Genomic DNA, 22,188 nt, shown 5'->3' on the forward strand with positions numbered 1-22,188 from the left:
CTTCGATGGAAAAAGAAAAAAGAAACGAAAGTTCAAATCAACCCGAGGAAGGAATGTTGAAGGAATGTTGTTGATTCATTTCTAAAATGTGAATGATTTTTAAAAAAAGATCTTCCCTTTTCTATGAAATTCTTCGCTTCCTATCTCTCCCTCCTTACCGCTAGGTCTGACCACTGTTGTCGCGCTTAGGCCGTTTCTTTCTTCTATTTTCTCTTAAATCGCACCCCCCTCTCTCTCTCTCTCTCTCTCTCTCTCTCACCCTTCGTTGATTCGTCTCTCTTTAATCCTTTCGTGACGCGCGAAATCGGTATCGTTAGAAAAAGGCTATTATATGTAAAAAAGCAATGAAAATATCTCGGATTTAAAATTTAGATTTTTTTTTTTAGGTGTGGTAATGTAATAATCGTCGTTTAAAAATCACAGTTATCACGAATTACTTTTTTTTTTTGTTTTTCGCTTCTTTTCGTTCTACGCTTGTATATTACGTAACACTCGAACTCGTGTTTTTCTCTTTTTTTTTTCTTTTCTTTTTTTTGGTTTTTTTTTTTTTTTTTTTTTTTTTTACTATCCAGTTTAAAAGTGTTTGTTGCGAATTATAAAATCGGATCATGAATAACTCACCGACGAAAGGATTAAATCCCAACACCACGCGTGTGCGTTTTTCTTTTTCTTTTTTTTTTTTTTCCTTTTTTTTTTTTTTTTTTTTTTTCTTTTCACGTACTCGAGTCATCTTCGTCTCACGATTTATTATTATTAATTAACTCGGCTCGACTGAAACTGTAGAAAAATAAATTATATTACATCGTGTTCGAGAATTATAGTCTACGTTCCCGTGGAATCGTCCTACGGACGACGACGTACCAGACGTTTCACCAGAAGCCCACCAGTTGCAGGAGGACAAAATAAGGGTATAAATTTTAAATTTTATTTTTCTCTTCCCTATCGAAATCCGTACAACGATGTACAACAAAAGCAGGATTGTGTTTTCCAAAAAAATTCCAAAATTCTGGTCTAAAAATAAGACGAGAAATATAATCTTTATACTTTTTGTAAAATAAAGGAGAAGAAAAAGAAGAAATCGGAAGAATTTCGAATCGTCTTATTTATATTTGATCTCAGAGATCAATGTTTCGATGATGCTCGACTTTTGATGGGTGGTGAAATCTGGTGAAATCTCATCGTGTACGCTCGCAATTAAATCGGATCTAAGCTCTTAAGAAACTTCTTCCTACCCTCGTACAAATCGGATCTGCTTGCAGAAAAAATATAGTCGGATCGAAACTAGAGGCAGGTTCGTCCAGAGTTTTCCTGGCGAAATCTCGCTAATAAACAAGTGATATTTTTAGTAATAGTTCAAACGATGACGAGAACATTCTGCACGTGACCACGTAATGAACAGTAAATTTCCAACCTCCCTTTTTTCTCTTCCTTTCTTCCTTCCTTCTCCTCCTTTCTTCTCGATTCGATGATGCTTCTTAATTAATTTAAAACGACAGTTTTTTTTTCTTTTTTTTTCTCTCTCTCTCTCTTAAACATTCAGAGTTAGACAGGATTTTATTCGCTCTCTTCTCGTCTCCCTTATTTTCGGATCGCAGTCGCGTCTTACCGTTTAACCGTCGCAGAAGAAAATGAAAATTTTCTATTCTACAATCGTATGGGTTCGTTCGTCGTTCGTGGGGAAGATTGTTAAAGTTTTTTTCTTTTTATTTTTTTTTTTTTTTTCTAATAAAAAACGGTATCAAACGTTGACGAGGTAAAAGCAAGAGGATGGATAACAATCGATAATCGGCTGGATCGATCTTGCGACAGTTGCAACAGTACGTTCATTGAAAATTTTCCCTCTCCTGACGCATTTTTCCATTCCATTTTCTTTTTTCGTTTTCCTTTCTGAATTTCATTTAATTTTTTTTTCTTTTTTTTTCTTTTTTTTTTTCTTTATATACATATATATATATACATCCTCTTCAAAATTCTACGAGAACAGAGCTCTAGTAATCGACAAAGTTTTTTTTTTCTTTTTTTCTTTTTTTCCTTAGAGCTTCTACGAGATTTTTTTTTTTTTTTTTTTTTTTTACACAACAATTCTTTTACTTTCAATTTTTCGATAATTTTGGAATATATTCCTTTTCTTCTTCTTCTTCTTCTTCTTCTTCTTCTTCTTCTTCTTCTTCTTCTTTTTTTTTCGACGATAGTCGATTATCTACACATCGATCTCGTACACCGCGACTCGATCAATTTACACGTGATAATATAATTTAATTATCGTAACAATTACAATACCGCGAAAAATCGGGTTCGATTAATTTAATTGTATGTCGATCGATGTCGAAAAATCATCACACAACGATTAGACTCTGAAATTCCTCGAGAAAAAGGAGCAAAAAAATTATTTATCCCCCTTGAGAAGACGTTCGAAATATTACTCTACTCTACTCGTACACTGCCGCTCGAAAATCTCACGACATTTGCAACGCTTAATCGTTCCAGAAAAAAGAAAAAAAGAACGTGTCGCAAGATTTTTTAGCAGAAGCGTATGTAATCTCGCTCGGGCATCGTGCGAATGAACGACGAGAGATTGAGATCGTAAGAAAGCACATAGTCGTGGCACGTGTCGATTACATTAGTTCGAAGGAACGGCCGAGAGAACGCGCTAGCGTGAAGGGATACATCTCGATTCTGTCTGTGTTACAGCCACGCGTTAGGAAAAAGACCTGTCCCCTGATTGGCCACGCGTCCCCACCCGTCGTGGGATCTAGAAAAATAGAGTCGACGATCGCGTAGTGATCCTGCCACAACGATTATACACACACACACACACACACACACACTTTCTTAATTTACGTATCATCGATTCTAGGCTAGGATCGATCGACTAGACACCGTTTCTCATTCTCGAGTTTAGTTTTTCAAGGCTAATTAAATTTAATCCTAGATATGCAAGATTCGACTGGACTCTTCGATCGATTTTCCTCTTCTCCTATCCTTTTCTTCTCCTCGGTTCAATTTCGTTTTCGACTCCGAAACTCCGAGTTGTTGCTCGAAGCCAGCCTACTACTACGAACGACGCTTCAATCGTATAGATAGATTTCTTTTCATCCAGCTAAGTCAATCTTCGTTCGTTTTTTTACATTACATTATTCGTCTCCCCTCGAGTGTCGTCTTTCTAATCCTAATTTTGTGTTACGTCTTCGATTTTGTACCCTGTTCTTCGTGCTCGATGCACGATAATAGCAGGCCACGGTTTGCGACAGAATTTTTCTTCTTTTTCTGGCTGACATTTTTTTCCCTTCCTTTCCAGGACACGCACGCCTCCTCGAGGTTAAAAACAACGATCGTTTGATTATTCGTGAAGAATCGTGGCGGCCTTCCAAAACGATCCCAATCAGCCAACCAAGTTTCTCGGTTCCTCCTCCTCCTCCTCCGAGTTTTCCCCACCTCTCCGCTCGAGGGAGATCTTTTATCGAGAGAGGGGTCCCCTCTCCTCCTTCGAAGTTTCTTCTTCTTCTTTTTTTTTTAGAGCCTTCGAGCGTCGTCGTCCCAGCCCCTACTGATAGATGATCGGATGGGTGGGCTCGACCGGCAGGTCGCTGTCCAGGTTCAACGAGACGCCGTCCTTGGAAACCAGATAGTGGGTGAGCAGCTGGCCCTTGCCCTTCACGAACACCAGGCCGCGCTGCTCGAAGCCGAAGCCGAACGGCTCGAGGATCTTGCGGGTCTCGTCCGTGACCTGCGACCGATTTTCTTCGTGATTTTCTCCGAGAAAGGAAAGAAAGAAGTTTTTTTTTTTTTTTTTACCTGGATGCAGCCTACTTTCCCGGTGCTCTCCATCCTGGACGCCACGTTCACGGTGTTCCCCCAGATGTCGTAGTGGGGCTTCCTCGCCCCGATCACCCCCGCTGTGACCGGGCCGTGGTTGATCCCCATCTTGAGGACGAAGTGGTTGAAACTCTGCTCGTTGATGCTCGACAACGCTTTCTTCAGCTCGAGGGCGAATTCGACCAGGGTGGACAAGTGGCCCCATCGAGGGGCGTCCTCCCCCGGCTCGGCCGACTCGGTGATCCCGGACGCGGCCATGTACGTCGACCCAATCGTCTTGATCTTGATTATGTCCTTGAATTTGTTCTGGTCCAGGATCTGGCAAAAAGACGAGGCGTGCTCTTTCCAAATTCGAGCTGATTGTTTCGGATCTTTCTGAATCGAAGATCCTCCAAAGTCGATCTTAAGCGTATCCCGAATATAACAAACTCTCTAATATTGGCTGTCCAATTATCCTTTTTATACCGGTGGAAATTCCAGGAAATTCTAGGGAATTCTAGCTCGATCGGTAACCTCGTAAACACAAAAGTAGGGTTGAAATGTTGTTCCCTCTCGAACGACGAGTTCAAAATTCAAGAGTGAGAGTTGAACAATATTTTTCTTCGAAAAACTCACCGCGTCGAAATCGGATATGACCTCGTTCAGGAATCTGAGACACTCGAGGCCCTGGTTGTTGATGCTCTCCTCGCTGTAGAAGTCGGCAAAGTTGGGCATACTTGCGAACAGGACGCCCACCTCGGCGTAGCTCTGGCTGTACAGGTCGTCGTGGTGTCTCGCCCTCGAGAGGAAATAGGCGGCCACGTGGGGTGGAAGGATGTTGTATATGAGGGCGCCGTTCCTTCGTTTCATGTCGGCCGCCCTCTCCCTCTGCGCCACCACCTCCCTCCCCCGTAGATACAACATCCTCCTCGACTTCTCCGCCTGTGGAGGATCGTTCGATCGATCGAGCATCGATTCGACAAAAGCATCGAGTCGTCGAAACGACTGTGCTGTGCTGTCAACTTAACTTTACCCTTAACTTAACCTTTTTATATATATATATATATATATGTATATTCAATCGGTTGGGTCGAAAGGTCGATGGTTCTTTTTATAAAAAAAAAAAAAGATATTCATCGACGAGGAAATTTTTCGAAGCTCGGATTATTTTCTCTCTCTCTCTCTCTGGAAAAGAGAGAGGTTCTTCGAAGCTCTAATTGCGATCCTCGTCGAGGAGGAGTGTCGACAGAACTGGGGATGAAAGATGGATCCTCGACTGTCGGGGGCTGCCAAGCACGCCCTCGACTTTGATGAATTTGTTCGAGAGGTGGTTTCGACCGAGCCTCGATATTTATTTTTCCTTTCCACCCGTTCGAGGATATCGAATTTTTCCCCTCCCCCCCATCGCGATTTTCTCTTCCTCCCTTTTCCATTTATTCCATTTTATTATTCGTTTCCAAAACTCACGTATCTGGACACGATGACCAAGGAGGTGGCGACGGTGAGCAGGGTGACGGATAGGCAGAATTTCGAGGGAACCGCGGACGGTTGGAGGGGGGAGGAGGCGTGGTCCTCCCAGTCGAGCTTCGAGCCGAGCAGCCAGATGTTGATGAAGCATTGGAAGCCCGCGATCGTATACATCAGGTACGCTTTGCCCAGGTAGCATATGTAGGTCGGCATCGAGGTCGCCACCAGCGTCAACACGCCGATGTACGAGTAGTAGGAGGGATACGGGCACCTCGTCGACAGTGTTATCGTGGTCGAGTTTAGGGACGGGATAGCTTCGTCGACCACCACGCAGTTGAACTGTGTGGAAAATAATTTTGTTTTTAATTTTCCAATTCTGAATAATTGGGCAACGATTTCGGCAGAGTTTTAAAACGACGCACCATATCGAGGAGGAGAAAAAGGCCGAGGGAGAAGACCATGAGCGAGGCGAGGGCTCTTCTCAGCCACATGGCTTTGATGGAGCTGCCCAGGCAGGTGGCGCCGGCCAACACAACGGCGAACAGCACCACGACCCCGATCCCGCCCCACGTGAAAGGCCCCCACGGCTGATACCTCCAAACAGGAGCGGAACAGACCATCACCAACGGGCCCCCCAACAACGACAGGGGGGAGAACGCCTCCTCGGCGTTGTGGAACGCCGATTCCACCTTCGGGTCCTTGAAGCGCAGGCTCAACCAGTGTGCGTGACCCTTCAGATTCACTCCTCCGGCTACGATTCGACGTTTCTTTTTTTTCTTTTTTTTTTTTTCCAAGATTATTTTGCTTACACGGAAATTCAACTGAGAGAGGATTCCATCCCTCGCAATCGATATTTATAAAAAAAGGGAAAGAGTAAGTAGCTCGTGATCGATGGTAAGAATGGCCTTTTTTCTTCCAAAATTGTTATAACGAGTTTATATTATTAAAAAATTCCTCCAAGGAATTGAATTGAATTATTCACATCACAAATTTATCTAAAAAATTCCTCACAAATTAAATTGATATTCATAAAAAGAGAAAGTAAATAGCTCGTGAAAGATATTTTTTTTTCAAAATTATTATACCGAAATTTGTCCAAAAAATATTCGATCCCTCGCAAATTAAATTGATATTCATGAAAAGAAAAAAAAAGCCCGTGATCGATAGTGAAAAAGACATTTTTTTTCCTTTTCAAAATTATGATACCGAAATTTGTCCAAAAAACATTCGATCTCTCGCAAGACATTCATAAAAAGAAAAAGTAAAAATTTATCCAAAAAATATTCGATCGCTCGCAAATTAAATTGATATTCATAAAAAGAAAAAAAAAGCCCGTGATCGATAGTGAAAAAGACATTTTTTTCCTTTTCAAAATTATGATACCGAAATTTGTCCAAAAAACATTCGATCTCTCGCAAGACATTCATAAAAAGAAAAAGTAAAAATGTATCCAAAAAATATTCGATCCCTCGCAAATTAAATTGATATTCATGAAAAGAAAAAAAAAGCCCGTGATCGATAGTGAAAAAGACATTTTTTTCCTTTTCAAAATTATGATACCGAAATTTGTCCAAAAAACATTCGATCTCTCGCAAGACATTCATAAAAAGAAAAAGTAAGTAGCTCGCGATCGATGGTGAAAAAATTTGTCCAAAAAACATTCGATCAGATGCATTTACAAAAGAAAAAAGAGAAAAAAGAAGAAGAAGAAGGAAGCGGTTGTGGCGATCGACGGCTAAAAACGATGGTCTCAATTTGTTTACTTTTGCTGTCGAGCTCCTTCCTCAGCCTCTGCCTAAATTCCTCCGAGTCCTCCTTGTTGTTCCTCCCATCCCCCAAGTTCTCCATCGCCCTCCTGCTGTTCTCCGCGTCCGTGAGCGAGGCCAGACTCTTGGTCACAGCCGGTATGAAGGGCTTCAACGCGCGGACTATGAAGTAAGTGACGATCCCCGCCTTCTGGAGTGCCTCTTCTCTGTCCTCGCCGTGAGCCGGTTCGACCTCGAACTCCCCATTCAGGAAGCTCAGCGTCGCGTTCGAGATGTGCACCCTCCTTCGAACAACATCATTATTCCTTTCTTCCTTTCTTTTCCGTTTCGTAGCATATTCGAAAGAAGAGCGAAAAATATACTTTGAATAATATACACAAGATCCAAGATAGATGATACCGTCCCCCACGAATTCTCGATGGAAAATTTAACAAAAGTTTTTACTCTAAAAAGAAGAAGAAGAAGAGAATCTCTCTCTCTCTCTCTCTCTCTCTCTCTGTTTGTCACGACACGAAGGGAACGCTTAGCCGGATGGAAGAAGGAAAGAAACAATTGGCAAGATTACACCGGCTGAAATTAAAGTTACAGACAGGGCCAGTTGAAAAAAAGTGCCAGGCAGGCGTTTTTAATACCGGGTAATTAATGTCGAAAGATATACACGCGCTCATTACGTCGCCAAGGACGCGTTTTGTGTGTCGCCGCATCGATATCCCGGAATTTTACTCTCCATTTTTCCTCTCTCTCTCTCTCTTTCTCGAGCTTGAAACAAAAGGCCACTTGTTCGTACGTATAAATATATTATATCCATGATTGATAATTGATCGAAACGAACGTACAACGAATAAAAATTAATTCTCACCCCGCCATTCCGCTGCTCTCCATCTTGTTGGCCAACTCGACGTCCTTGCTGTACACGTCGAATTGCCACTGCCTCTGGCCGAGGACGCCCGCGAGCACGGCCCCTGTGTGTATTCCCACCCTCATGTCGACGGGGCTGTTGGTCGTTTGTTGCACGTACTTGATGGCCTCCACCATGGACAGGCCCATGTAAACGCAGAGGACAGCGTGGTCCGGCCTCTCTATCGGTGCCCCGCTGATGCAGTAGTAACAATCGCCCAGGATCTTTATTCGCAGCTGCTCGAACCTGGAGAAGAGGAAAGAACGTGGTCGATCGACGGAAAGGAACGAAATTTAGAATAGAAAGTTTAGAATCGAGGGAAGCTTGGAGTAGGAATGTTAGAAGGAAGAGGATCTGCAAGCCAACTTCTGTGATTGTATCGATTGAGCAATGAAGTGGGTTGAGTGGGGATTTCGTGGGTGAAGGTAAGAGAAAAGGAGGATTTAATTTTGAATCTCTCCTCCTGTCCGGCAAATACACGTCGGGGAACGACGTGTTGCTAAAACTGAGGAGGCTGGTTGGATTTATACGTTGACCCGTACCACTGATCTCTTTCTAATAACCGATTTAATTTCCAGAGTTCAATTATTGCCGAATCTTGTTTCGACAATACTCAATCATCTCGAATCACTTTTCAACAGGAATTAAATTCCTACTTTTTGCCAAAGAGTTTGGATTAAAATTCAGTTCTCGATCGATCCTCCCTACGATAATATATTCTTTCAATATATAAATTGGAACCGGTTAAAAGTCAAGGTGCCATGCTTTTGTGAAATTCTTCCATTTAAACAACGATATATTCTTTCCTCCTCGAATGCCACGTGTTGTTTCGTAAATTTTAAAATGAAAATATTAATAACTTGTAATAACCTTTCCAGAAGGAGGATAAGGGAAAGGAAATTAGATTGGAATAATTTCTCGAATCTGTCACGTGTTGTTTCGTAAATTTTAAAATGAAAAAATTAACCGTGATCACGAAACAAAATTAGGCTTGTAATACCTTTTCCAGAAATTAGATTGGAAAAATTCACGTGTTGTTTCGTAAATTTTAAAATGAAAAAATCAACCGTGATCAAAAAACAACATTAGACTTGTAATACCTTTTCCAGAAATTAGATTGCAAAAATTCACGTGTTGTTTCGTAAATTTAAAAATTCTAAAATAAAAAAATTAATCGTGATCAAAAAACAACATTAGGCTTGTAATACCTTTTCCAGAAATTAGATTGGAAAAATTCACGTGTTGTTTCGCAAATTTTAAAATGAAAAAATTAAACGTGATCGCGAAACAAAATTAGGCTTGTAATACCTTTTCCAGAAATTAGATTGGAAAAATTCACGTGTTGTTTCGTAAATTTTAAAATGAAAAAATTAACCGTGATCACAAAACAACATTAGGCTTGTAATACCTTTTCCAGAAATTAGATTGGAAAAATTCACGTGTTGTTTCGCAAATTTTAAAATGAAAAAATTAACCGTGATCAAAAAACAACATTAGGCTTGTAATACCTTTTCCAGAAATTAGATTGGAAAAATTCACGTGTTGTTTCGCAAATTTTAAAATGAAAAAATCAACCGTGATCAAAAAACAACATTAGGCTTGTAATACCTTTTCCAGAAATTAGATTGGAAAAATTCACGTGTTGTTTCGCAAATTTTAAAATGAAAAAATCAACCGTGATCAAAAAACAACATTAGGCTTGTAATACCTTTTCCAGAAATTAGATTGGAAAAATTCACGTGTTGTTTCGTAAATTTTAAAATGAAAAAATCAACCCAAAACTGTGATGACGAAACAAAATTACGACAACAACGTTGCCACGGTGTATGAATTAAAACAACGTCCTCCTTCGTGCTCGACTCGAGAGAGAGAGAGAGAGAGAGAGAGAGAGAGAGAGAGAGAGAAATATGAAACGATGTCGCTCACGTGCCAGGCCGTATCGATTGCCAAGCCTCGCGAAGGACTCTTTCTTCGAGGGGCGGAAGAAGAAAGGATAAAGTCAATTTGGCGGCGGCCAATTTCAGGATTTTCATTATTCGCTGGGAACGAAAAGGGGGTCACGGCGAGTTCTTCTTCGCCTCGCCGATTAATCCGTTTGTTCGTTTATCGATTAATTCGGCAGCTAAGAGGAGGCTGCACAACAATCTCTTTAACAGATTCCAACCCTTCTCCAATAAAAATTCGATAAATTCGATTCGAAAAGGACCTTTCGCTGAGCTGGTCGAATCTTGCGAACAGCTCGTTGAGGATCTTGACCAGCTCGCTCGCGCTGTACGTGGAGGAGATGGCGGTGAACCCGACGATGTCCGCGTACAGGATCGAGACGTTCTCGTGCCTCGACATGTAGATCTTTTTGAACTGGGTGTCGAGCGAGGCGCCCAGGTCCTGCCTCATCTTCACCGCCACGTGTTCCGGGAGCACGCTCAGCAACAATCTCTCCTGCTCGGTGCTCTGCTCCTCGATCACCAATTGCACCTCCAAACTCTGCCTGGTCTCCAGGAACGCTCTACGCTGTTGGAACTCCGTCAACGAGTAACTGGATACGCCCAGGATCATGGCGCTCATGGAGAGCGTGACCGTCAGCACCTGGAGAAGAGAATTTCTTCTTCTTAGAGTTGGAAGGGGAAAGGAAATACGGAGAGAGAGAGAGAGAGAGATGAATTATGCTTATATCATTCGTGTGATATGTTATTGAAGAAAAATGGAGAGAAAAACGAGTGGAACGAAACGATTTATACACGAGAGTTGTGAATATAAATATGGATGATGATGTTGAGCGCGAGATATTGGAAAAAATTGTTTTCAACGAATTTTTATCGCGGGATATTACACGGTTATTTCCAGAATATAAATGCAAATATGATGAAATAGGGAAGATTATAAAGTGAAATCAGCCAACGTTATTATACATTTTGCACGTGTGGAATATCTGTAAACGAATGATCGTAAAGAAACGAAAAAAAGGAAAAGGCTATTTGTAATTTAATGAATCTTCTTAAAGCATTAAATCAACTCGAATTGTAAAATTGTTTCGTGTATATGCAAATTTCGGTTTACTATTTCGCGGCAACGATATAATTTCTATGAATTTAGAAGAGGAACGTTTCGTGACGTTCAACCTGTCCTTCGATCTCTCTGGAATTCGCCTTCGAGGATGATGAGATCAAAATCACTTGCGCGATTCAACGCGAATAATTCGATTAAAGAAAAAAAAAAAAAAAGAAATCGGAATTAATTTAAAATTCCACGAGTTTTAACGATCAAAGAGAAATCAAAAAGATTTCCTTCCCATATGTCAATTTCTCATTAAATTGCCCCAAAACGAATTTAATCGAATGCAAAGAATTCAACAACTTTTCCCTGCGATTATAATCTTCTAAATTATTCCCACGTCTTCGCGTCGATTCCATCCGAATAATTAACGCCACTCTCACCCTCGTTTCGAAATGTGGCCTCGCACACGATCGATAATCGTCCCCTCCCCACCTCGCTCTCGTTTCGATCGTCGAGTTCGCAGCGCTCGAGATCGGGACGCCAGCGCCATCCCCTCGATTCCCACAATTTTCCGTTCCACTCGAGCAGAGAAGAAACGCTTTTGTGTTGCTAAGCGTTCGCTCGACAATGGGATCGTAATTGAATCTTCCTCTCTCGTTGGAGGGGAAATTGGCTCTTTGAACGAATCTACTAAATTTTTCTCCTAAACATTCGATTTTTAACTCACAATCTTTCCTCTCTGAGAATTATACAACGATGTATACAACGCGCCCCATTAATCGAGAAAAGGATTGGACGCACCCTTGATCCAACCCTTGGATGGAGGGGTTGGTTGAGCATTAGAACAGATTGATGATTCCGATTGTCCTGTGAGAGGATGGATTGCGAGGATGGATCGTTGTTTCATATCGAGCGGATGAAAGAAACGTTCGACTGCCCATTGAAAACCGATCGTACGTCGTGCATGGAAAGGCGGCATGTCGCGTCATTGCACATCTCTCTCTCTCTCTCTCCTTCTCTTCCTATATATCTCTCTCTCTATTTTAAACAACCATTGACCGAACTCTACTCGAGCGTCACTAACGATAGAACGAGCCGTGTACACGAATCGAACTTTCGCTTTCGCGATCGTCCGGCCAAATTTGTAACGTAATTGCTGCCCTCCTCGTTCACGGATCCGGAACCGTCCCTTTGTCGCGATGAAAGGGTTCGAAACGTTCGACGAGAATTCCATTTAACGATTCGTGAAGAAGAAAGGAAAGAAAGGAATAATCTTGCTCTCGAGCGTGCGCGTGTAAAAATTTATACAACCTTGAATTTTACAATCCCCTGCTTCCGTAGCCTTGAATTTTAATCTCTTGTGAAAGGGAAAAAAGAATTTAGATCAGTTTGATAGAAGGAATTCTCGCGACCTACATATTCCAGATCTCGGAAGGGGGATTAATCGTCGAGTTGATTTCATTGTTGCAAACGGTGAAAAATTTTCCCAGATAAATCGAAAAATCGATCTTCTCCCTAATAATCGCGCTCGTGGCTGGGAGAACGATTCGACGATTGGGAAGGTTTAATTACGGGCTTCCCCTCACTCCGTTCGCCCCTTTTCGCGGGGTTACATCGGCTGTGCACCGATTAGGGAAACTGATTAAGCGGTCTTGTTTACTTCTATCCCTCTTTCGAGTGTTGCGCGATCTCTGACAAATTTTTGTAGAATACTCGGTTTTAAAATTTTCATCATCGATGATAATTTTCTTCATCCCGAAAATATAAATATAAATATACTCGCAAATTCGATTAAATCTATCTTTTGAGTAAGGTTGATAAATAATCGTTTGTTGTTGTTAATATTCTTTCGATTTAATGGAAAAAAAAACTTACACTCGATACGATAATTGGGTCATGCAAACACGAATATAACCATATACAACCAGTAGGATTAAGTGTAATTATAAAGAGAAAGGTATCGCGATTTTATCTGCAACCGCGAACTGTACATTTTTTTTTTTTTTTTTTTTTGATTTTCGGAACGCGAGTATTTTCACAAGCTTCCACAACGAGCGTTCGCGCTCGACATAACCTAAAATTCGCAACGAGAATAATTCGATCCATATCGAAATAAATTCGTTGGAAAGGAAATTTTTCATTTTTAAAAAAAAAACGATAGACACGGAGCGTTTCGTGCAGTTGTTGAAAACACACGCGTCAGCTACCTCCGGTAAAATTAATGTCGAGATTTTTATTGTGATAAAAAACACGATCATATAGCACGTCTATTTATTTTCATCGTGCCGCTTTAATTCCAATCGTCTATTTATAATATATTAAGGGACGGTTTACAGGTCGATAATTCCAGTGTTCAAGATTTGATGTAACGACGGTTCGCCGAGGGGCGGATTAAATGTGTAAAATTTCTAGGTTATATTTAGATGAAAGGTTAGAATTTTTTCGAATTAATCCCCTCTCCCCCGTTGATAAAATGGATTGGAAGTTAACCAGGATCCGGGTGTCTTCGAGATTGCACTTTGCTACGCTGGATGGAGAGGAATAAAATCGTATCCTATAAAAATATAAAATTGCGAACGCGGTTCGCAATCAGCCGAGACGGTTAACTTGTTGCGCGAGGCGCCGCGTTTCGTCAATTTTCTTGCTCGAGAAAATTTTCCAGTCTACGAATTCTCCAAACGTTTGATTCACACAAGATTGAAGGGGCACATTTTTTTCATTCGCAAATTGCACACTCATGGAGAAGCAACGGCTCCGTTCGATCCAAAAAGACGTCTCCGATCCGTCGTTATTAATCGACGCATCGAGTTCTATAAATTGCACCGGCTAAAATTAGAACATCGTGGAAACTACGGCGCGCTGTTGCGAGACAAAACTGCCCGAACACGCGAAAATGTTTCGACCAAAAGAGACAATCGCGAATCGTATCGAGGGAAGAGGAGGAAAACGGTCGATTCGCGTTCTCAAAAGTAGCAAAGTAGAGAGCAAAACCGGCCGCTCGCGATCGATCGAGAAAACAAGGTTCGCCACGGATTCCACGTCTCGAAACGTACCAGAACGTCGACGGGTATCTGTGCAGGCGCCCTGGACAGTCCCACCACGGACACCACGTATACGGTGGCGGTGGTGCACGCGAGCAGGACGCAGAGGGAGAGCCTGAGGGGCAGCGTCGCGAAGAGCAGGTAGAGCATGAGCAACAGCCAGCCGAGGCCGTCCCTAGGCGTGACCTCGGTCGACTTGAGGAACAGCTGAGCGAGTAGGTGCGCGGTGGACAGCTGCCAGGCCATGTGGGGCACCAGGGACCAGAGCGCGTCCTTAGCCCTCGGGTTGTGCTTGGCCCAGGCGAGGAAGCCCAGGTTCAGGCCCAGGAACACGGCGGTCAGGCCGCGGACGGGCAGCCCCTGCCCCGGCGTGAACAACGTGTTCGCCCCGAACAGGAACGCCGAGAGCAGGAAGTACTCGAGCCCGCCCCGCCTCTGCTGAAGGGAGGAGGCCCTGTACAGCGTCTCTAGCTTCGCGCTGCTGAAGCTCGTCCGCAGCAGGTTCGACGGCCTCCCCGCGCTCAGGTACGAATCCTCGTTCGACGTCTCTTGCCTCCGTAACATGGCGCCGCTCTCCCCCTCTCTCTCTCTCTCTCTCTCTCTTTCTCTCCCTCCCTGTTACTCTCACATATCGAGGTTCGCCGCGATTAACTCGAGCCGGACGATAATTTTCTCGCTCGAGGAACACGGCCGAGCATCCGTTTGGGCAGCAACAGCGAAGGAGGATCTCGCTCGCTTCACGCACGCATGTGGATTTGGAGTCGACGATTTGTGTCCACGATTTCCAACCGGTTGATCTGCCTCCCCTTTTCTGGAGGGAGAACGGCACGAGATAGGGTTTCACGCACACACGCTCACGCAGATGCAGCGCTGCACCCGCGCGCGGGGTACTGGCCGGGTCGCTACTGGCGGTGCTCTTTCTTCTCCCCATGCACGGAGGGCCTCCTCCGCCTCTTCTCTTCTCTCCGCCAGGCTTGCGCCATGCGGAACCTCGCCGCCCCCTCCTCGGCTCTCCCTCGGCGCGGGTCGATATCAGCCGCCGGACCCTTCCTCGCCTACCCCCAACGCGCTCCCCTCGCCATTCCTCGATCTCGGTCACCCGATTTTCGCGAGAACAGGGTCGAGGAACCCGAACGAGAGGGATCGTATCGAGAGGGATAAAAGCGAAACGGATTTTTTTCTTTCATTTTTGCTTTCGAGACAATCGCAATTATCGATCTTCTGCTTCTGTTCGGCAAATTGAACTGCGCCGATTTTCCTCGATTTTTCCGTTTATTATTATCTCATCTTTATCAGGAGGATGTCGTGTTGCAGGAGGAGGAGGAGGAGGAGGAGGGTTTCGATGATAATGAAAAGAAAGGAAAGGAGAGGAAAGGGAGGAGGAGGAGGAGGAGGAAATCAATACCTCGCGCCATGCCTCCTCGAAAAGTTGTACGATTGTTTAGAGATTGAGGGAAGATTGAAGGAAGAGAGGGGGGACGAATTGTCCACGTATGGACGATTCAATCCTCGATCAATTGGCCCAATTGTTCCAGTATCTCCTCGGGGACGATGTAGCCGAGCTGCTTCATCTCTTTCACGATCTGAGGCACCTTGCTCAGGTTGTCGATCCACTTGTAGTAGGGCAACTCGTCCCTGATCCCGCCGTACCTCTTGGGCAGATGGAAGGGCGAGATGTGCTTGTGAAGGCTGTCCATGTTCCCGCCGTGGAAGAAGATTTTCTTCTGCATCCTCGGGTCGAGGAGCGGTTTGAACACGGAGAACATCACGTCGAACACCCACGACTGGTTCAGGATGTGTATCGCGTGAGTCTTCATCGGGAACGCCGACACCATCAGGGCTATCACCATGTTGGCCACCTGACAACATTCAGATTCCGTTAATTAGAGGGAAGAATTTACATCTTTTTTTTCTTTCCCTCGAGTTCGACTCGAAGAAATTGGAAAGATCTCTCGATACCTCTTGATCGACGTAACGACGATCCGTCGAACGTTGGAGAAAGAAGAGAAAGAAGAAGGATGCGCGAAGAAAGAGAGTGGAGAAGTTTACGGATTGTTGAAGTTTCAAGGACACCATCAGTGGCACGACACTCCACCGGATATTCGGGATGAATAAACGTAACGGAGTGGAGGGAGATTGTTAGTTTCAAGGGCGTTATGGATGGTTTAAGTTTGAAGAACGTTGGAAAGTAGATCGATAGTCTCTCGCCCGGAGACCGTCCCAGTCCTCGATTCCGCACCGACGGATAAACAATATTTCTTCCTCGCGTTGATTGTCACATTTGCGCCATTCATATATTCCTCTTATCTCTCTAAATGTGAGAAACTTTGCAGAAATTTTACGAGATTAAACCGAATCTCGAAAGAAGTAAACCAGAGAGAGAGAGAGAGAGAGAGAGAGAGAGAGAGAGAGAGAGTACAATAACCGAAGAATAACCTGAGGAGTGATGGTCCACGCGTGGGCCATGGTGATGCCCTCCAGATCGAAGATGACCGTCCCTCCAAGGATCTGCGCCCTCGGCTCCAAAACGCCCAGCTCGAGAATGATGATCGTCGCTTTGAAGATCTCCTCCACGGAATACTTTCTCGGGTCCCAATTGCCCAACCGATATATCATTATCCTCCTTCCGCATTGGGTTCTGTACGGTGGCACCGAGACAACGTCGTCGTCGCCGATGTACTTCATCTCGAGGGGCCTTATGTCCTGATGGATCTCCGGGTGTTCCTCTTTGAAGTTGCAGTAATTCACGATCTGTGTGGTCGAAACGTGTTTTTGAGAAGACGAGGCACACATTTTCGTCGATTAACGGATGGGAAGAGAGGGGGAAAATTGTTAAAACGTTCGTTCGTATCGACCTCGTTTCGAAGTCGAATCCGCAAGAATTGAAATCAAAGATTTGAAATTGAAAGACTGGAAGCCAAGACGAATGCGGAAAATGCAATCAACTCGTTCCTTCTCATCTTTCGATTCTCGCGTTACGATTCTTTTCCAACTTGATTAATCTCTTCGCCTCTCTCCCCGAGAAATTGGACGATCAAGCTTTCTTATCAACGGAATAAACTTTGATTCGCGTGTGACTCGATCGTTTCGAAAATTGCGATCGGTCGAATAATACGGTGAAAAAACGTGGGAAACTTTGCAGAAATTTTACGAAATTAAACTCGAATCTCGAAAGAAATAAAACCAGAGAGAGAGAGGGAGAGAAAGGAAAAAGATTACATTATTCCCAAGATATTTATAATCAAGTGTGTAGCCCCTTATTCAGCCTCTCCTTGACACGATTGTGCAACCGTATTCGTTTCACAAACCGTGCAACGCTCGGCTGAATTATCATAAATTAAAACGGATCGGATTCAAATGAAAAAGAGCTTACCAATCGATGGGCCCGATTAACGTTGAAATTCCTCGTTCTCAAGAACCGGATCAAAAAATCGTCGTCCATCCTGCGGGGCAGGCACTCCCCCCTCTCTGTCGAGCACAAAATTTCGATAGATCGCGAAACGGGAGATCCGTCTGTCGATAAATCGTTACCGTAAATCATGTCCCTCAGCTCCTGAAGAGTCCTGCATTTCACGTCGTCCGTCTCGCCGAGCTCCCGCCTCGCGTAATCGATCACCTCCTGGGACGGCTCCCCAAGGTCCAAGCACACCTCCTCGTCGTCCAGCGGGTCGTCCACCTCCCCGCGCCGATCGTCCTCCGGCATCCCGTCGCCGCCGCGCTTTCCAACATCGATCCTCCTCTCCACCAGGACTCTCCTTCTCGTCGCCTCCCTCGCCTCGACCTCCCTCAACGCGGCCGCTATCCCGCTCGACTCGTTCCCCTGCGACGGCATCTCGTCAACGATTTTTCCGATACCGATTTGTGCGAGAGACCAAAATTGTGCCCTCTCTCTCTCTCTCTCTCGTGTGTGTGCGTGCGCGTGTGCGTGTCGAGGGGTTACGAAAAATTATCGGGGACGAGAAACGATGGCGAGATGTCGAGAGATAACCTCGACAACGCGATCGCGGCCGGTCCAACTGGCCGCGCTTCGCACCGTTCGCGGCTACCTTTCGACCGGTTTCGCTTTTGTCCCCTTTTGTCTCGCCACCGATTTAAATCCGCATGCTCGATGAATGCATGCGAGGTGGTTTTCTTTTTTTTTTTTTTTTTTTTTTTTTTTTTTTTTCAATACTTTCGAGCTTTCAATACTTTCGAGGGAATTTTCCCCGTCTAAGGAGATTCGATCGTTCAAACTTCGTTGAGAGAGAGAGAGAGAAGGAGAAAGACGATTGCACGCGCGGGTAAAATTCGCTGTCGTCGGCTCGTTTTTTTCTCCTATCGCAAGCGATAAATATTGGCGACGACAAAGGCAAAGGTCTTATCGGCGTGCAACGTGAGCCACTCGAGTCACGTGACGCGTGCCAATCCTTCCGGTTCCCGTCCCCGCCCACAGTTTCTCGAACGAAACACGCGCACACTTTTCCTCGCACTTTTCCAGAAAAATTACAGTTCGAAAGATTGTGATTCTTGACTGATCGGAAGAAGGGAACGAAGCGGAGCGACGATGTCGATGCAAACCCGCGGCGAACTACGGGTTCGGCCTTGTTGCGTCGAGTCAACACGCGACGCCTCTTACCTCGCGTCCCTTCACAACAACCTTTGCTATATTCTCGGCCGTTCTCTCTGCCTCCACTCCCTCGCTCGAGAAAAGGAGGAAACGATCCATTTCGAATTCTTCCGAAGCTTTTCTCGATTCGACTCCCGTTCGAACGATTTAAAATCGATCGCGAGCTCGTTCATCTGAAGAAAAATTTGGCGACAACTTCAGAATTTTCTTAGCGCAAATTAACGTACAAAACTTTTGTATTTTCGTCCACGCTTTACGTGTTATTACGCGATATTTTCATAACAATTACTGAGAAGATACAATTACTTTATTCTCAAGGCAACCTGTAAATCCCTGTTATAAAACTTTACGTGCTCTCGCCTATCGTCAATTATTTCTTGACGAATAACGAAGTAATTTCTTACTGCGTCTCTATTTTTTACCACTATTTCCTTGACGAATAGAAATAATTTCGTCACTCAATAAGGAAATGTATTCACAGTATTCCACGCAAACTCGAGCGTGTAGTTCGAGTTTCTAATTTTAGGACAAAAGAATCTAACGCTTAATAAGATCGCATTAGGGAGGATCTTTCGACATTTTCAAAAGAAATCAAACGTAAATGAATATCGATCGCCGCCGTTCGAACCGCTGCATCGATCCAACTGGTGCGTCAAGGCCACGATCGACGAAGCGTGAAAGAACGTTTAACTTAAACCGCCAAGAAAATTTGACCGTTAAATCGACTCTCTCTTAAACTCGATCCCGCCGCTAGACGCCCCTTCTAAATCAACAAATATTAATAAAACCCGAAATATTCACGCATCGATAATTGGCCACGTGCCAATCCTTTCAACGATCTTATACATCGCAAGTTACGCGTACAACCGGCTTTCCAATCCTCGTTCATCCAATGTTTATTAACGGTTCTTCTCCTGAAAGAAGCGCGACATCTCGGTGCTCGCGATCGGAGAAAGCTCAAACTTGAACCGCCGAGTCAATAGACGAAATAACACGGCGCGAGATTAGATACGAAACTCGTGTTGTTGATCTGCGGATGGATTTTACGCGGATCGAGAAAGTAAAAGGAAGCGCGTGTAAAAATAAAGAGGGAGGGAAACTGAATGGAGAAGACGTGGTGGGTGTAAAGTTGCCACGGATCAATGGATAACACGGTTCAGGGAGCATCCTCCTTCGTATCTCGAGGCATTTCTCCAAAAGATAGAAGATAATATTGATAGAAAGTCGAGACGCATCGTATCTGTTTACCATTCTCGGAATTAGCGGGACATAATAAATCTGAATTACCCGTTGAAAGTGCATGATAAACAGCGCCGCGCACTTTGGCGAAATCAACCGGTGTTTCACGCTCGTTATATTTAATTTGATCCGACGGAAACAATTAGCTCGGTCAATGAGAGTCATAATTATTCTCGTTATCTCGAAAGGTCAAAGAGATAAAAAATTCTCCCACAAAGTATCGAAATCGAGGTATTGGCCAAATAATCATGGCGAAACGTGTCACGGCCATCCTGTTGCATCCACTCTGTTGTGGTGCTGACGATCGCGTAAGCGGCGCGTGGGCGGGGAGAAAGTAAAAGCTGTAACTCTCGTTCACATTTCCTCGTTCGCGATTACGAACGGTCGGAAGCCTGTTTCCATTGCAGAAGAAGAAGAAAAAGCCCACTTTCGTTTAATTTAATTTTGCTCGAAAAATTGATTCGATCGAGAAAAAGTGCATAGGATCGATTTTATCACGAGCCCCTTCCGTTTATTTTCAACAACTTGGACTGTTGTATTTTCTAAAATTTCGTTCCGAACGTGGAATTGTAATATGACGTAACCGGTCGTAATTACGGCTACGGCAGTTGTAATCTCAACCGAGCGCGATCACTGCTACTTTCTCTCCCCTTACAGCGGACTCCAAGCAAGACACTGCGATTCTTTTTTCTCGAAACCTGGTATCTTTCCTGCTAGCTAAGCTCGATCATCGATTCGAACGTGTCATCAATCTCTGTGCGTTTATTATTCCTTCCCTCGCGGCAACAGATCGATAATTTATCGCAAGCTTTTATTGGAGGAAGAAAAAGTCGATGAAACGAAGGGAAATCTACGATAATCCGAAATAATCTGAATAATCTTAATAATCTTGCAACGGTTATTTTTCTCTGGAAAAAAAAAGGTACTCACTCGGATTTGGAGAGGCGTCCTTTTCGATGGTCCGTGCGCTGGCGCGAGCCTGCATGCACTGTGCCGGCCGAGAGCCCCTGCCAGCCCTCGCTTCTAGCCTTCTTCCGTGTTTGTAAATCTGCGCCCGAGAAAGTCGTACACGCCGATCGCGACTATTCGCGTGTTGGCTCGAGCCGATGGTGGTGGCTCGAAATCGAAACAATTTCCCAAGTTTTCGAGAGAGGGCAGGAAGCGTACAAAGCAAATGTATAATTTGTAACGCGTGATAGCGTGCGAATGGCCAGGTTAAATGAAAAAAAGAAAAAAAAAACGAAAGCGACAGAGCGAACAAATTTGATCGAGAGTCGTCGCCGTTCTCGAATTTTATTAATTTCAATTCGTAACCATTTGAAATGTACACGAGGAATGTTTCGAGGTTCGTTTGAAAACAGCTTGGAAAGAGAAGAGGAAAAAATGTTATATGATGCATATTTCAATAACGATCTTCAATATGCGAGGAGATATATTTTTTTTCCGTTTGTTTGTTTGTTTGTTTGCGGTCAAAAAAAAAGTCAGAAAAAAGTATTTAAATATCGAGTTAAACTCGAGAGATAAGAGAGGAAAAAAGCGTGATTATCCGAATAACTCGTTACGCGACTTGTTACGTTGAAAGAAATTTTCCAATTGAATCGATCGAAGAAAATTAATTATCTTTTCGTTTCGAGGAGTTGCGACTAATCTCCAACTTGGTGATCCAGTTTCAAGGGGGTTGCTCGCCGCTTAATGGGTGGATAAGCCGTTCTGCAGAGATTCCAAATCGGTTCGGTTAACGAAATCTATCCCATCCCGAGAAATGCGAAATCGATGTCTAAATCGATGTGAAGCTGTTAAATTTTTTGGCGTGGCAAAAATCAGTTTGGTGAAACGGATACGTTGGAAGTTTTTTTTTTTCTTTTTTTCGTTTGATTAAACACAATATCGTGAGCAAAGTTGTGAAACAACTTTCATTTTCCGATTCTGTGTTCACGCATTTACGCGCGTGTCATTATTAAATGCGCAATAAATTTCTCTCGACACGGATTACGAAATTCTTTTTTCAAACCTAAGCTCAATCTGGCCTTTCATAACCTAGAGATACACGCGATAACGTAACAACGTTGTGCGTCTCCAATTCGTATTGCGTAAATCGAAAATTGGCAAAAAAGATGAGGATGATTCGTATAAAAATATCGTTGCTTCGAGAATAGAATTTAACGAGCCAATGAAAAATACGTTCTGTGGCATTGGTTTTCATGCGAAAAAAAAAAAAAAGAAATGAGAAGACAAAATTGGAAAATTTATTCGACGTTCGGTTTAGAAAGGGAAATCGAAATATAATGGAAGCAGGAAGTCGACTTTAGATAGATGGAACAATCTATCGTGAATGTGCAGAAGAGTTTCCCTTTCTTCGCGATTCGACGATTTTTTTAATCG

The 22,188-nt window shown here is 43.7% G+C and overlaps 2 protein-coding genes across 6 annotated transcripts; both read right to left on the reverse strand.

Moving 5' to 3' along the window:
• Positions 1-1,924: 1,924 nt before the first annotated feature.
• Positions 1,925-14,664, reverse strand: Ac3 (adenylate cyclase 3). Of its 2 annotated transcripts, XM_086915721.1 has the most exons (9): positions 13,974-14,664; positions 10,133-10,512; positions 7,888-8,172; positions 7,026-7,312; positions 5,685-6,013; positions 5,263-5,601; positions 4,432-4,737; positions 3,796-4,134; positions 1,925-3,727 (listed from the first exon to the last, which is right to left on the reverse strand). In XM_086915721.1, exons 1-9 carry the CDS (start codon positions 14,523-14,525, stop codon positions 3,545-3,547), a joined length of 3,000 nt encoding a protein of 999 aa, XP_086771847.1. In that variant the 5' UTR covers positions 14,526-14,664; the 3' UTR covers positions 1,925-3,544. The 2 variants fall into 2 exon arrangements, with proteins under 2 accessions (XP_086771847.1, XP_086771846.1); XM_086915720.1 differs by lacking the exon at positions 13,974-14,664 and having other exon boundaries at positions 7,026-7,309; positions 10,133-11,308.
• A 550-nt stretch (positions 14,665-15,214) lies between these two features.
• On the reverse strand, positions 15,215-21,044 carry LOC100866333 (alpha-tocopherol transfer protein). 4 transcript variants are annotated; one of them, XM_031915333.2, is made up of 5 exons: positions 20,737-21,044; positions 17,493-17,781; positions 17,335-17,429; positions 16,398-16,712; positions 15,215-15,820 (listed from the first exon to the last, which is right to left on the reverse strand). In XM_031915333.2, exons 2-5 carry the CDS (start codon positions 17,662-17,664, stop codon positions 15,464-15,466), a joined length of 939 nt encoding a protein of 312 aa, XP_031771193.1. In that variant the 5' UTR covers positions 17,665-17,781; positions 20,737-21,044; the 3' UTR covers positions 15,215-15,463. The 4 variants fall into 4 exon arrangements, with proteins under 4 accessions (XP_031771193.1, XP_086771849.1, XP_003691963.3 ...); XM_086915723.1 differs by lacking the exon at positions 17,335-17,429 and having other exon boundaries at positions 20,737-20,872; XM_003691915.4 differs by lacking the exon at positions 20,737-21,044 and having other exon boundaries at positions 17,493-18,532.
• Between the last annotated feature and the right edge of the window lie 1,144 nt (positions 21,045-22,188).

This window comes from Apis florea, unplaced genomic scaffold (assembly GCF_048593485.1).
Source record: "Apis florea isolate Af1SG1 unplaced genomic scaffold, ASM4859348v1 contig_3793_pilon, whole genome shotgun sequence".
Lineage (NCBI taxonomy): Eukaryota > Metazoa > Arthropoda > Insecta > Hymenoptera > Apidae > Apis > Apis florea.